At 33.0% G+C, this 16,929-nt stretch overlaps 1 protein-coding gene across 2 annotated transcripts; it reads left to right on the forward strand.

Moving 5' to 3' along the window:
- Positions 1–3,658: 3,658 nt before the first annotated feature.
- On the forward strand, positions 3,659–11,442 carry LOC107854540 (calcium-dependent protein kinase 26). Of its 2 annotated transcripts, XM_016699546.2 has the most exons (8): positions 3,659–4,010; positions 5,087–6,137; positions 7,729–7,872; positions 7,975–8,127; positions 9,040–9,155; positions 9,261–9,428; positions 10,557–10,781; positions 11,161–11,442. In XM_016699546.2, exons 2-8 carry the CDS (start codon positions 5,234–5,236, stop codon positions 11,281–11,283), a joined length of 1,833 nt encoding a protein of 610 aa, XP_016555032.2. In that variant the 5' UTR covers positions 3,659–4,010; positions 5,087–5,233; the 3' UTR covers positions 11,284–11,442. The 2 variants fall into 2 exon arrangements, with proteins under 2 accessions (XP_016555032.2, XP_016555033.2); XM_016699547.2 differs by lacking the exons at positions 3,659–4,010; positions 5,087–6,137 and adding an exon at positions 7,033–7,544.
- The last annotated feature ends 5,487 nt before the right edge of the window (positions 11,443–16,929 follow it).

Consider the following 16,929-nt stretch of genomic DNA (forward strand, 5'->3'; position numbering starts at 1 on the left):
GCTGTTGTTGTTGTTGTTGTTATTATTGTTCTTGTTATTGTTGTTGTTTTCTTATTATTGTTGTTATTATTATTGTTGTTGTTATTCTTATTGTTGTTGTTGTTGTTGTTGTTGTTATTATTATTATTGTTATAAAACAAGAAAGAATAAAGAAGAAGAATAGAGAGAGTGATTCTTATTTCTTCTCTTGAGGGATGAGAGATCATATATAATTGAGAACACAATGAACAAAACTCAGGGAAAAACTAACCTTGGGGTTTGTAACTTTTTCATAAATAGACATACACAGTATATGATAAAGTAGGTATTTACTATATATGGTAAAGTAGACATTCACTATATATGATATATTTATAACACTCCCCCTTGAATGTCTAATTGATAGATAATGTGCCTCGTTAAAACCTTACTAGAAAAAACCCAGTGGAAAAAAAATCTAGTGAAGCAAAAAGAGTACACATCTCTAACAATACGCATATAAGCTGCCTCATTAAAAATCTTATAAGGAAAACCCAATGGGACAAAACCTCATAAGGGAAAAAGAGTACAGCGTGTATTAACTCCCTCTAATGAGAACATCATTGAACCTTTGCATCCCGATCTTGTACACCATCTTCTTGAAAGTTGCAATTGGAGGAGACTTGGCGAATAAATCAGTCACACTGTCACTTGAACGAATTTGTTGCATGTTAATATCACCATTCTTTTGTAGCTCATGTGTATAGAAAAACTTTGATGAAGTGTACTTCGTTCCATCTCCTTTTATGAATCTTCCCTTAAAATGTGCTATGCATGCTGCATTATCTCTGTATAAAACTGTGAGTACATTGTCATATTTCATACCACATTTTTCTCGAACGAGATATATCATGAACCTCAACCACACACATTCTCGATTCGCTTCATGAATAACTATTATCTCAGCATGATTTCATGAAGTGGCTACGCTAGACTATTTTGTATATCTTCAAGATGTTGCAGTACCACTACATATGAACACATAACCTATTTGAGACCGAGCTTTATGTAGGTCAGATAAGTACCCAACATCAACATGAACAATAAGATCGGGACTGCAAACTTTCTAACAAATGAACTGAAAAAGGCTGTATCAGGCCTTATAGTACTTGCAAGATACATTAGTGCATTAATTGTACTAAGATATGGTACTTCATAATCAAGGAGTTCCTCATTCTTTTCTTAAGGTCGGAATGAATCTTTATTCAATTTTGCATGTTTCTCATTTAATCAAAAATTCTATTACTTTTGAAAACTCTCCAAATGTTCCAATGATACTCAAATCATCAAATTATCTCTAATGAAGATAATAAAAAGTTTCCCAAAAACTTTATATGCTTCAAGCATTTGAATCTTTTAGAGATTTTCATATGGATTTTTGTCAAGTGACAATATCCAATATGTCAAGTGCGACATCTTCAAGTGTCTGGACTGCAAATCAAATAAGTTTTATACTTACCAAAATGCATCCTTTCGTATCACTTGATAAATGTTTCTACGTCAGCATGCTTAAATTAACGTAGAATTCAAATCTTCCTAATCTTTGACAATATTGTGTCAATATTGTATCTAAGATATTACTGATGATATATTATTTTGTATCGATTTATAGTATGACATAACATTTTGAGATCTCATCACTTCATTATTTTTAGGTACATGAACCTCTCATAAGGTTTTTCATGAAGTGTTATGTCGTAGGTTCTTCAAGAGCTCATCATTGCCTTCTTATTATGATTTTTTGCTCCTTATTTTTCAAGGACTTTCATTTGGAACCGATTAATCTACCACGCTTGACGCATGCATAGACTTTGTCCTTTAGAAACACAAAATAAGAGCACTTGTGCTTAATTTGAGATGCTTTCGACATTTGACTTGAATTATCTTTTGGATGAGGATCTAGTGATAATTCCTAACATATTTTATAGCGCTTATAATCTCCCCCTTACGTTAGGAAAACTAACACATACATCCTCTACTTCTTTGAGGAATCCATCTTTGTGTATCATGGTATATTCATTAGTTGTATACCGCACATCAAAACTATTAGATGGAATAGTTGGTTCATGACCTTGAACCAATTGAGGGGGAAGAAATAATCATAATTTATTGGTCTAATGCATATAAGTGTTATTGTATGCAACATAGCGATGGTTTAGTTATTTATCGAAGCATTCAATGCCAAACCATCATCATCAAGATAACTTTCTTGATTGCACAATCTAAAAATTATGTTCTTAACTTAATTTTATTGAGCAAACAACTTTATGAATGTCAAACTGCAAGTTGACAATGAATGTACATGTGATCATCTTATTGATGCATCTTTTCAGCATATCACATGATAGGTGAACGGGCTCATATTCACCTTTTATATTTTCCAGATTTAAGAAATTCAATCGCAACATTAGTTGGTCCAATCAACTTATCATGAGAACAAGTAACATAAACAATTCTCGAAGAATCTTATAGTTCTTCAATACATGTCTAATATTCAATATGCACATCTTCGAGATGTTACAATCGTTCATATCAATTTATGAACTTTTATTCTAGTAAACTCCAAATTTACCATGACATGTACTTTTTTCTTTAGTAAATTTCAGATTTACTATTACATGAATAAATTTCAGATTTACTACTTTAGAAATAGATTTCGAAATAACTCTTCTCAGTTATTCTGCCTCATTCGGAGGTGAGTTGTGATACCATTACAATCAAGTGCACGTTTGCATTAATAAGCTTCTCATTCCCCAGGAATGAAATATAATCATGCCTTCAGCGTATCAAATTATGATAGCTACTACAAAAGCAAATTGAGGCATACATGTGGTTTATTGCTACCACATTCAATTCAGGGAATAGAGCATGTCAATGAGATATATTTCATGACTTTTCATCAAATACCCATTATTTTGCCTTGGTCATTATAATATCATCAATGCATGCATTGAGATCCAATCTCAATGTCTTATCCATATAAAAACGTCTTAGATATAAATTGATGGGACTTGAACCCAACATATTATCATCCCTTCTGATAATATTGTTCTTGAGGAATAAATTTAAAACATAAATGGTTCCAAACCAATTATTTTTCCTCAAATCCAACAATAATTATATTATTAGTAGCAAAAGATAAATAACATAAGAAATTACTAACCTTGAAATATAATCTCACCTTGTTTTAAAGAGTCTCGTACTGATAACTTGTTATAAAATAATAAAGAATAGAGAAGAAGGATAATAAAGAATAGAGAAGAAGAAAATAGAGAATAGAGAGTAATTGTTATTTCTTCTCTTGGGATGAGAGATCATATATAATTAAGAATACAATGAACAAAATCTCTTTATTTATATAAAAAAACTAACTTTGGGGTTTGTAACTTTTCCATAAATAGACATACACAATATATGGTAAAATAGGTATTCACTGTATATAGTAAAGTAGACATTTATAGTATATTTATAACAATTATTATTATTATTATAAATAATAATAATAATAATAATAATAATAATAATAATAATTCTCATATGTATATTCTACCCAATTACTTCAATAATGTTTTTGGCCAAACATGCCTTGAAACATTGTTGTAACTGAAAAACCTGTCACTTTTCACCTTTCCCCTCTGTCCCTCCCTCTGCTTCCTTATTTTCTTTCTCTCCAAAAAAATTCAACAAAAATTCAATTCCTCAAAAACCCTACAAAATAGCAAAAATAGGTCAAATTTTATAAATCGGGAAAAAAAATTAGCTTGTAAAAGCCAATAATCTCTTCGATTTTTAATATACAATTATTATTATTATTAATAATGGTAGCCATTTTGGCATTTTTATTCCTTTGAATTTTTTTTTAAAATCTCATTTGGATATGAGAATTTCATATTTGATTTCACAATATATACACTTTCACGTATTGGATTTTTCTTAATATTTCTTGGAAGCCCTCTCGAAGTTGAGGGGATTGAGATTTTGGAATTGATCTTGTAAGTTTATCTGTTTCGTTACGTTGATTTTGTTAGTTATGGTTTTTCCAATTATGTGTTTTTTTTTAATTAGCCAACATGAACTAGTTTCGGGTTTCGGATTTCGGATTGAGGCATAGTTATTGTTGTTGTTGCATGATTTTTTTTAATAATTGTGGTGTCCGAGTTAACTTGCAAGCACCTCGATTAATTCCATGGGATATTTGCCACCTTCCACTAGCTAGTAGGTAGTCAGATACCAAGTCACTATGTCCACCGAGGCTAGAACAGATAGGAAGAAATCACGTATGATTCCTGTTAAATGAGCCGACGTGAACCAGTTTTGGATTCAGGTATAGTTGTTGGATGATTTTTGATTGTTTGAGAAGTGAGGACTATTTTTTTTTTCTTTTTGATAACCATGGCGTCCGGACAAGCTTGTACGAACCTTGACTAAATTCAATGGTATACTTGACACCTCCCACCAACACTAGGTAGGTACTAGATAACTCTGTCCACCAAGGTTAGGACATATGGGAAGAAATCACGTAGTGTTTTTGTCTCCCCTGGAATTTGGACCTGAGACCTCATGGTTGTCGACCACTTCGTTAACCATTAGTCATGACAAAGTTAGGAATTTTGTTAAGGGTGTTCAAGATTTAATATATACACATGAAAAATAATTTTTGACCTATATATTTCGTATACACATGTGGCTACACCATTGAGCATTAGGCCATACCCTTGGGTGCTAAAGAGAAGTGAGAACTATTGGAGAGTCGGGTATATCAAACTAGGCTTTCTTGTCCCTTCTTTTTCTCTTGATTAGAGTTTTTTAGAGATATACATTGGATTATTTTAATTGTACGAGTTGGAAATTTGTTGCACTTGAGCCGAGGGTCTTACGGAAAGAATCTCTGTACCTCCACGAGGTAGGGGTAAGGTCGATGTATACTCTTCCCTCCCTAGATTCAACTTATGGGATTACACTAAGTATGTTGTTGTTGTACGTTGAGTTGGAAAGTTACTAGGTCAATGTTTTGGTCTCTAAATTATTTTGAAAAATGCTGATTTTGAATTACACTTGTTATCTGCAGATGATTTTGGAATTATAGCTGTTATCTGCAGTTGTTCGGAGTGGTTACTACTTCAAATGCTTCAAATTTCAACTCAAAAGGGTTTGATATTGGAGTTCAGATGTGTATAGTAGTAGCAGATATTGGTGGAAAGGAGCATAGTAATAGATGGGTAATAATTGTGTTCATGCAAAGTTTTCGAAGGGTGGGTTTTTCAACTTATTCTTTTGGCGGTCTCGATCACCGGATATGATAACTGATAAGAAAAAACCAAGGGGTATTAAAGAACCTCCTACAGACAGACAGCCTGAAAGTCACCACTCCATGCAGAATAAGCCTCCGGAAATGGTGAAGATAGAGAGGGAAAAGCCCAAAAAGGAACAGAAGAAAGACACTCAGGTAGTTAAACAGGAGAAGATGTCAGTTGATTTGAAACCTACTGAAGCAATAGAATTGCCTGGGAAGTCTGACAACACAATCCATGAAAACGCAAAGGCAAAACAATCGACAAAACCGAAGAAGCCACCTCATGTCAAGAGAATGCTTAGTGCAGGACTCCAGGCTGAGTTTGTGTTGAAAACAAAAACTGGTCTTCTGAAGGAGCATTTTGAGTTGGGAGAGAAACTTGGACATGGACAATTCGGGACAACATTCCTGTGTATTGAAAAAGCAACAGGGAACAAGTATGCTTGTAAGTCGATAGCAAAAAGGAAATTATTGACACCTGAAGATGTGGAAGATGTAAGGAGAGAAATTCAGATAATGCATCACTTATCTGGAAATCCTAACGTCATTTCAATAAAAGCAGCTTATGAGGATAGTGTTGCAGTTCATGTTGTGATGGAATTATGTTCAGGAGGTGAGCTCTTCGATAGGATTGTTAAGCAGGGACATTACTCGGAGAGACAAGCGGCTGAGCTTGCAAGGACAATAGTTGGTGTAGTAGAAGCCTGCCATTCTCTAGGAGTGTTGCACTTGGATCTTAAGCCTGAGAATTTTCTCTTTGTCAACGAGAAAGAGGATTCACCTCTAAAGATTATAGATTTTGGTCTATCAATGTTTTTCAAGCCAGGTATTTATCCACTTTCTCCAATTTTTCCATTTACTTCCTAGATATTTTGGTTTCTCCTGTTTCCCTATTTCTTTGAATTAGTTGTAGTGTTTGGATGCATAAAAATAAAATCTCTTTCTGACATGTTTCAAAGTAGCTGTAAGTAGGAAATTTTGGTACTCGGCAAGAGAGGGATAGGCTAGTGCTAAGGACCGTCCACCTCCAATCATGAGGCTGGGGGTTTGAGTTACCAAGGGAGAAAAGTGCCCAACAACATGACACCCATATAATCTATTAACATATGAATAATGTAAGCCAACATGATGGTCGATAAAAGACATTTGCATTTTCTAATTAACGTTTTGCACAAATTTGCATGTTGACAAATAGCATATAAGGTTTTTGGGACCACGTTGGGTTCCAAACTAGTCTTCTTTACTTTTTGTCAAATCCCTCTCCAAATTAAGTGACTTAGTTGAAAGGAGGCTAATGGTGTTGGCGAAATGATTGATCCCACCTCTCAACAGCGCAGCCATGTATGTTCATGTTTAGACTTGTTACTCTTATTACAGGTCGGTGCCTCTAAAAGGCCCTTGATTTAAGTATATCTAAAGCTGGTTGATCTCACTCCTTTTCCCGTATTCATTATCATCTTATCGAAGAGGCAACATTCACGTAAACTATTTCATCTATACCTCATCAATAGTTAATGAGATATTGTTTGATTTTCTTAAATTTTACGAGCACAATTTTTCAACATCTCTAGTCTGATCTCGACATGTTTTTGCATATTCCTATCTTGTTCACATATTACAACTAATCATAATCTCTAATCAACTGATGTGGATGACACCTGACATAGGAATATGTCACATCATCAATTAGTTTTTCTAGACCTCCACCATTATCTTAACAAAACAGTTTTTAAAGGATTTTCTCTTCCTCATTTTCTGATTCAAGACATTGCTTCTCTCCATCTACTATTCCCTTTTCTTTCACTTCCACCCACCCCAAGATACTTCCTCCGCAGGTGATTTTGAAACTCTATTTCTCCGGAAGAAACCAACAAATGTATCTCAAACCAGAGACATCTAAAGAGAATGTCAAGACAATCATGGACCTTTTTTCGTCTCCCCATAACCATCTTCATGCCACCAACTCCATCAGCTCCCTATAAACTTTCATCACCACCTGCATACAACAAAACATAGCAGCATCGTTACACTAGATATAAATAACTACCTGCACTCACCTTCGATTCTCCAAGGAAACCAGAAACTAGAGCTCATTATTTCCTTCAATAAGCCTTCACCAGGAAGCAAAAAATAAAAATGTTTATAATCAGTTGTGTTTTCTTTAATCAACATGTTAGTTGTACAACAACAACTACATACCCAGTATACTCCGACAAAGTAGGATCTGGGGAGGGTAAGTGTACGCAGTCTGTACCACGATGACCAACATATATGGAAAATATCTTAGCATCAGTTGTTCTATGTAAAATTCTAGCTCCTCTTGATAAGATGTGCTTTCTAGCATGTACCAGTCTTCTTTGTTAATGTGCTTTTGCTTTTAAATTGCCTAATTGACTGGGTTATGTTCTTAACCACAGGGCAAATATTCTCTGATATTGTTGGAAGTCCGTATTATGTTGCTCCGGAGGTTCTTAAAAAGTGTTACAGTCAGGAGGCTGATATCTGGAGTGCAGGTGTGATAATTTACATTCTTCTCACTGGTGTACCTCCATTTTGGGGTGGTAAGTTGATCTTTTCAAGTTTTTGCAGTTTTACCATGGTTTCCTGGTTATGTGAAGTTCCGAAACAGCTTCTCACGTTTTCTTCATTCATTATTTGGATAGAAAGTGAGCAGGAAATATTTGATGAGGTTTTACGTGCCAAGATTGACTTCACATCAGATCCTTGGCCTAACATCTCCGAAGATGCAAAGGATCTGGTACGGAGAATGCTAGTTAGAGAACCCAAAGCGCGACTTACCGCACATGAAGTTCTATGTGAGTACTCATTGAATTTCAAGTTGTTATTTAAAATCCAGCTTATCAGATACTTATTATTCTAAGAGACTCTGTGTGCACCATTTTGCTTAGCAGCAGAGAGAACATGGTGAAACTTGATGTCTTTTTGGTATTTCTTTGGTCTATGTGAGAACTCAGATATTATGTCAGTTTTAGTTCAACTAGAACTACAAACATGCTTGTCTAAAAGAAAAATAAAATTATAACAATGTATGTGTGTGGTGTAGAATCAGAAATTGTAGTTATGGTAGCTGTTCATCTTCTGTAAGTAGATTTTGCAAGCAGGCGGAGGGACACAATACTCTTTTTAAGTCAATCCAGAGAAAAGTCTGTTATGAAGGGGAGCCTTGGAGTAACTGGCAAAGTTGCTGCCATGTGACTAGGACGTCACGGGTTCAAGCAGTGGGAACAGTCTCTTGCAGAAATGCAGGGTGCCCCGCGCATAGTGGGAGTTTTAGTGCACCAGGCTGCCATTTTTTTAGAGAAAAGGCAGTCATTTCTGTTGAGATGGTTGTGGTTCTACTTCTTAAATTAGATTGTCTATGTTTGTCCACATTTGCATTTTAAGTTCCACAACATGTTGTCATTGAACTTTGAGTAACTGGTAAAATGTGACCATGAGGTCACTGGGTCAAGCCGTGAGAACAGCCTCTTGCAGATATGCAAGGCATGCTCTGGCCCTTCCCTAGACCCCGTGCATAGAGGGAGCTTCAGTGCATGGGGCTGTCCTTTTTCTATAAAAAAGGCAGTCTTTCTGTGGAGATGGTTGTGGTTCTACTTCTTCTCAAATTAGATTGTCTATGTTTGTCTACATTTGTATTTTAAGTTCCACAACATGTTGTCATTGAACTTTCTAGATTCCGCTTATCATTCTTATTTTCCCTTCTGCAGGCCATCCTTGGGTTAAGATTGATGGTGTGGCTCCAGATAAGCCTCTTGATTCTGCAGTGTTGAGTCGCTTAACACAGTTTTCTGCCATGAACAAGCTTAAGAAAATGGCTCTTATGGTAAGATACTAGTGAACTAATGTTACCGCTAGAAGTGGATGTCAACCCACCCATGAAAAGTCTCTATTGCTCCTTCTAATCACATAATTTATTTATTTCATACAGGTTATTGCAGAGAGTCTTTCTGAAGAAGAAATTGCAGGCTTGAAAGAGATGTTCAAAATGATTGATACAGATAACAGCGGGCATATTACTTTAGATGAACTGAAGATTGGACTAAAGCAATTTGGGGCTGATCTTAGTGAGACAGAGATACGAGAGTTGATGAAAGCGGTAGGTTATAGACTCGTAGTCTTGCATAACTATTCTGTATTAAATATCATTTTCCTATCAAAGATATCATCAGCTTTGCACAATTCCAGTGACAAAATTTCCATATAACCATGAAAGTCATCAAATTTGGCTGAAATAGATCCTTTCTCTATCTGCTTCTTTTCTGATTATGCGAGGATTGTAAATAGGGGAATCAGAAGCGTTGAATCCTTCGGAAATGGCTTTGAGAATTCACTGTGCATTGCTTAAATACTTTATCCTTTTTTCTTGGATATTCATCGTACTAACTTCTGCATTTTGCTCTGTATGTCTGTAGAGTGAGTACCCTTCTAACAACTGTATGTATCTGTCTCTCATGGTCTGGTACTGTCGAATGAGGTTAAGTTTGGAGAAAGCATGACGTTTACCAATCTTTAAAGGCATTTTGTTTAGATGTAATACAAAGAAGGCCTCTATAGGAAAAATGGGCATTTCATTTTTCTTGTAGCGGAAAATGTTCGCCGGTCAAATATCTAGTTCTTTTGTTGTAATTAGTGATATATGCCTTTTTTCTGTATATCATACAAACAAAGTCTAGAAGGTGCCATCAGACAACCTTTAGATCACTAACCAGGAGAAAACTGATCTGCAGTTCACCTTCTTTTCCAACTCGTTTCCAAATTTTATTTCAACAAAATATATCAGTAGTGAAATCCTGTAGTATTTTTGCAGTTCTCCAAGTTGTTATGCTTGTGTAACCGTAATTCGTTGTTTCTAAGTCACCATTCAATGTATCTCTGTGAAATTGCAATTGCATGTTAGTTACATCAAAGTATCCATGTGCCCCCCATGCAGTCAAATTTCTGTCACACCATTTGCTTGTTTGGAGCACCTAAGAAATCTGAACTGACGATTGGAAAAGGTCACGGTTACAGCATTTGGTTATTGCATTGTGCTATTGAGTACATAATACTCGATCGCATTTGGTTACGTAAAGAAAGCCTTTGTGCTTTGAGAAGATAAATCTTTGAACCTGTTAATCCATTTGAAATTATGCTCTCGTTATGAGCCGTTATGTATCTTCTTTAGATAACTATATACTTCTTTCTTTTTGTCTTAACTCCAAATTTTCTCCCAAAAAATTTGCAGGCTGACGTTGACAATAGTGGTACCATTGATTATGGGGAATTCGTAGCTGCAATGCTTCACGTCAACAAAGCTGAGAAGGAAGATTATCTCTCTGCTGCTTTTTCATATTTTGACAAAGATGGGAGCGGGTATATTACTGCAGATGAACTTCAAAAAGCTTGTGAGGAATTTGGCATTAAGGATGTCCACCTGGACGAAATCATTCAAGAAGTTGATCAAGACAACGTATGTAGTTCTACTGCCATTTCTCTTTTCGTAATATACTTGGTAAATGCATGAAAGTAATGGTAGACTATATAACGTCAGCATCAACACGACTGTAGTATCCGACACAACCACACTGAAACAGATTGATAGTAATGCATGAAAGTAATGGTACACTATATAACATTGGCATCAACACGACTGTAGTGTCCGACACTACCACACTGAAATAGATTGAAGAAACATACTTTGTGCTCATATAATGAAATATAACATTCAAACATGTAACTGAGAGTATCCAAATGTATAGAACAACCTATTTAGAATCATTTAGAGCGTTAGCTTTTCGTTCTTTCTTAACCACTGCATCCTGTTCAAGTATCTGTTCTTGTATTTCCAGGATGGACGGATAGATTATAGCGAATTTAAGGCGATGATGCAAAAAGGAAATGTAAATTTCGGTAACAGACGCTTGCCCAATAATTTCAGCATCGGATTTCGGGATGCAACTAAGGTTCACTGACATAGAAAGATATTTGTACCTTCTTTGCTTCTTCCCTTTTTCTGTTTTTTAGTTTCTCTCCTTCATCAGCCTCCCATGATTTTGCTGTCACACAATGATCTTAGTACTTTTTTCTTCTTATTTTTTGTTTATAATATTTCTTCTTTTATCATTTCTCCATGATTTTGAAATGTACAGAAGTGTATGGTAGGGTCCAAAGCATCATTTGATGCTGGCAAAGAGCAAATGCCAGCTCTTATTAATTTACTCCCAAGTTGTATTGACTAGCTAATCAGTTTGATACATATTCTTAGAATAGGATTTGCACTCTGTAAAATATTTCAAGAATATAAGGGCGGTCCGGCCCTTTCCCATACCCTTCGCACCGCGGGAGCTTTATTGCACCGGGTTGCCTCTTTCTTTGTTAGAGCACTAATTAACTTCAACTTATTGTAGGTTGTAACTTCTTATTGTATTTCTTTCCATCATATTAATTCCTTATTTGTATAGTGAGTACAAACATCTAGAATATAACACAACACATCAAGTACATATTATAATAGTGGGGTGGAGACAATTTGTCATGATTGACTAGCTATCCGTGCCAAAATGCAATGTCTAGTCCTGATAAGGAACAATAACTTACTGGTTATAGGCTGGCTATGTTGCTCCGACTATTCAAAAATATTGTCGAACGCGTGTGGGATTTTTTTAAAAGAGCATTAATTTTGATGGATTTGACGGGCACTTGTGGCATTTTTGAAGAGCCCGGAAAACATAGGTTAAGGGTAATTTGAGGTTTAAATTCCATCTAAAGAAGGATATCATGTATTTCTCTATTGAACATGGTTGTGTTCTCTCGACTTATATTTTTTTAGCCAGAAGATCAATAGTATCCTCACTTACTGTCTATATTGACTCGGTGTGCTCCAACCTACTAGTTGATAGTGCATGGTGGTCCTTTTTTCTCGATCTTTTTTCTTGAACCCTACTCAGGAAAATCAATAACATTCTCACTTACCTTCAACGTTGACTCGAATTTCTAACTTCCTAGTTGATAATGTTCAACGAACCTTAGTCACTAGTGTTTAATGTACTTATTGGTGCCATATTTTGTTGCTTTTCTTTGTATAGTGGTATACATAATAAAAATAGCTTCACTAATAAAATGAGAATGTGGTTTCATTATCTTTAAACTAATTTGATCATCCCATGATTCAACTACCCGATATAGGGTTTGTGAGTTAGACAGTTAAACTAATCAAAACAATCGAAAATAGTACTCATTTTATTAGATAAACATGTTTTTCAATCAAATAACCATTGGTTCCGGGAGCCTTGGAATAACCGGTAAAGTTGTGATCATGTGATCGAAAGGTGATGAGCAAGCAACGAAAATACAACAAAAATAATTTCTGACAGAAATATAAAGTAAGACTACGTACAATAAATTCTTCTGATTTGATTCTTTCTAAATTACGCACATAACGAAAGATTTAATGGATAGACTTTTTTTTTTATCCCTATGTAAGGTTGCATAATTTTGAGTTGTACCAAAAAAAAATTATATAAACTAATTAAGGAGATAATGCAAATCCTAGTGGGGTGTACAAATCTTTTTTTTTTTGTTCCCAATTGAAATCAATTAATTAAGGAGTCATTATCCTTAAATAATGTTGGGGATTGTTTTCTTGAGTAGAGCTTTCGTTTTTGGTGAGGAAGAAGGAAATAATTAGAGGAAAAAGACTTGGGAAATCAAAATTAGGTAAAATACCAATTCAAAATCAATATTCTTAGTTGTCACTTGAAAGTCTTGTCATAAATCATAATGAAGAGAAATTATCATGTGGCTGCATATAAATCATAAATCATAATGAAGAGAAATCATAAAAAAATTAAAAAGAATATGAATATTAAAACACAGATTTTTCTCATGAAATTATGAACATAATCGATGAACACTATTTAAATTAATTTTTTTTTTTTAGATATTTATACTAGAAATTTATTATGTGTATGAAACTAGTGATAATTATCATCAGTAATTTATAAATAATATATTTTTATAAATAATTGTATTACAAATATTTAAGTATGGCTGTTATTGGAGGAGTAATTTGAGTGTGTTGTCCTAATAAATGCTATTGTTGAATGAATGTGGTAGAGTGATTGTCGTAGAGAAGTGAAATATAATATATGAAAAAATGATTCTACATGAATTTTTATTATTTAGCGGTATGTTATCTCATTTTATTATTTATTTTTATATTTTTTATTTGTTATACTGTTAGTTATACTGAATCGAAGTTCTATCAAAAAAGTTTTTCTACTCTATCTAGAGTAGCACTTTATGAGGTTAACACTAAACATATTGTTGTTGATTCTCTAAAAAATCACACTGTTATATTGAAAAGCATTACAAAGAGATTTAACTTTGTAATAAATGTATATACTAATATAAATTTACTTTTGTTAAGATAAGAACAAAAATTCTATGGTTAAGTGTGGGTCCCAGAATGAGTAAGAAAGTGGGACCCAGCCACGTTGGTTTGTCATGCCACGTCTGCGACAGCCCGTTGTTGTAGTGTTTCATAATACATGGAACTCCCCACGTTCTCCTACAGTTCGTTTTCCTCAGGTTCTTCAATCATTGGATTTCTCCTCCTTTTGACTAAAATGCCCCTCCTTCATTTTTTTTTTTTTTTTTTTTTTTTTTTTTTTATCTCGACTTGAAAATCTATAAAAAATAATAACCTTTTGAATTTGCATCAGGTAGAGATAACATCTGCATGTATTTATCTGTCCAAATTCAGGGACAAAGCTACATGTGTTTCAGGGGTTTATCCAAACCCCTTCGACGGAAAATTATAGTACTATTTTTACATGGATGTATATGTTATTTATTCATATATAGCAGAGGTTGAACCCCTTCGATTGGTTCGTATACTTACTTCTGAACCTTCTAAATTAAAATCCTGGCTCTGCCACTGCCCAAATCTCAGCTTGTAGGATCATACTGATCAGTGACTGAGTGAGGATTTTCATTAAGGAAATTCAAAAGTAAACATACAAACTAAGGTAAGGAGGTTGATTCAACATCTACTATATATATGTAAAAAATAATATTAACTACATACAAATAGTATAGTTTACGCTGAAGAGGGTTCGGATGAATCCACTACCCTAAGGGTAGCTCCGCTCCTTGATGTTGATTATGTTACTGATTGTTGTTATCGTCATTGTTGACTTCTTCTAGCAAGATTTTAAAGACAAACGTATTGTTCACTTTCCTCATAAAATCAAATGTGTTATTTTTCGAAATAATTTTAAAAATATTTATCTAAAATAGACTCCTAATTATCATAAAAAATGGATTAACATTATTTTACTTTTGACTTTTTCACTCGTATATTATTTTATTTGAATTTGATTAATTTAAATTTTTATCACAAAATTTTACTTTAAGTATCAAACTATTTTTATCAAAGCTATTTTGTCCTTAGGGTTTGGAATCGAAAGATCGAGATATGTGATTAAGAATATAAAACCATTCATTAAATTAATCTTTGATGCTAATTGGAGCATCTTTACAATATACTATCCTACACGTTTTAGCTTACTATTATTATTAATATACACGTTAATGTCTCTATACCAAAATCTATCACGGTTAAAACTTACACGCATTCGGTGTATACACCAAGTCAATACATGCATGCCATGTGTTTAAATTTAGAGTTCATGTTACTTAATTATGATTAATTAACATGTATTTTACTTGATTTAATTGCTTAACTGTGGTAAAAAATATTAATTTGATGTATACACCGGGTACATGTAAGTTTTAACCACCTATCACCAACAATGGTGATATTAAATATTTACCAGATAATTTTATTTTCTTACAGAGGTAAATAACCAAAAAAATAATGAAAGATGTGCTAAACATGTAATGAGGTTGGCATGCATGTTCACTAAGAAAAAATACTTATATAATCTGTATTAAAATTATTCAAATACATAACTGAATGAATATAGTTGAACTAATCGGGTGACCTAATACCTTAGTATCATCATATTTAAAATCAAGAATAATGAATTTATTTTAGTCAAAAACTTTTAAATTGTTACATGCTTTATTATATGAGAAACAAAAAACAAAAGGAAAAACATGGGCCATTAACTGATTAATACATAGAATATGGTTCAAATTTATCATGTTTTAATTTAATATTATGAAATTCCAAGAAGACAAATTATTGATACAATAATGCTAAATTGTACACATTTTTGCTCCATTTTTTCCAAACAAACAAAAAAAGTGCATTTTTCTTAAACCTTTTTTTCTTTAGCAGATAAGGTTGTCATTGACAGGCAATAATATTTTGTTTCTAATAGAAATTTTCATGACAGATGCAACTGCCAAAATAAGAAAAATAAAAATAAGTTGATAAAAATTAATTTTGATTATTGAATGCATGTTATTGAATTGGCAAAAAATTAAATAACAACCATAGCCACAATTTAATTACTTTCTATATATGGTACAAATTTTATTTTAAACTTTAACTAGGTAGTTGATATTAAATAATTGGAATACCCTATTGACCATGTCTACCAATTAGTCTATTGTCCATAAATATCATTCAAAGAATATTCATGAAGGAATTTTTTTTATTTTTTTTTTGTTATTTTAAAGTTGTTGATGTTCATCTTTGAATATTAGGCTTGTAAATTATCATCGACGTGTTCTCCACATGCTATATATCTTTTGGGACAAAAATTTTGAAATGCACAACAATGTACGTATGATCTATTTATGGAAATAATAAAAGTTACTACTTTTTTAAAAAAATATTTAGTTATCCCTTATATGAAATCAATAGAATATTATTATGTTCTTCTAATTATACCATTATCATTAAATGACTAAAGAAAGTGTATATATTTAAATTTATATTTTTAAAGCCTAATTAATAAGATAATTTGATAAAAAAATAAATCACTAATTAATAAATTTTTTATTAAGGAGCTTATTGTCAAGTCAACAAGGACCAACTATTTTAAAACGAGAAAAGTACTACTAAATAAATGAATCAATAAGGACCAACTATTTTTTTTAAAAAAAAATATTACTAAATAAATGATTATTTTTTTTATATCTTGTTACTCAAGACTCGAGAGTGGATTTCACTAAATTTTATTGTGAAATAATAATATTCTTGGAATGCACTTTTAAATACCCCATTTAATGGGCCAATATTACAAATAAGAAATTGATTATATATAAGACAAATATCGATTCAGAATTTAAAGTTTATACTTTTTTAATGTGATCATAAGTTAATAGTACTAGTACTATAAAAATGGAGTAAGAGTAACTAAATTTAGAGTTAACAATTATATATGTGTATTAAACTTTTAATATAGAAGAAAATAAAAGCTACTGAATACACGTGGCTCGTAACATGACTTCACTTCCATTGAGGTGAATACACGTGGCTCGTAACATGACTTCACTTCCAATGAGGTGATTATATCGTTAAACAAATATTCAAAATTTATTTTAGATCATAAATTTCTTTAAAAGAAAATTAAATTTTGTTTTGATTCAAATACTTATATCAAGTTGGAGGGAATAATAACTTTTCTTCCATATGCTTCCCC

The sequence above is a fragment of the Capsicum annuum genome, chromosome 10, assembly GCF_002878395.1.
Source record: "Capsicum annuum cultivar UCD-10X-F1 chromosome 10, UCD10Xv1.1, whole genome shotgun sequence".
Classification (NCBI taxonomy): Eukaryota; Viridiplantae; Streptophyta; class Magnoliopsida; order Solanales; family Solanaceae; genus Capsicum; species Capsicum annuum.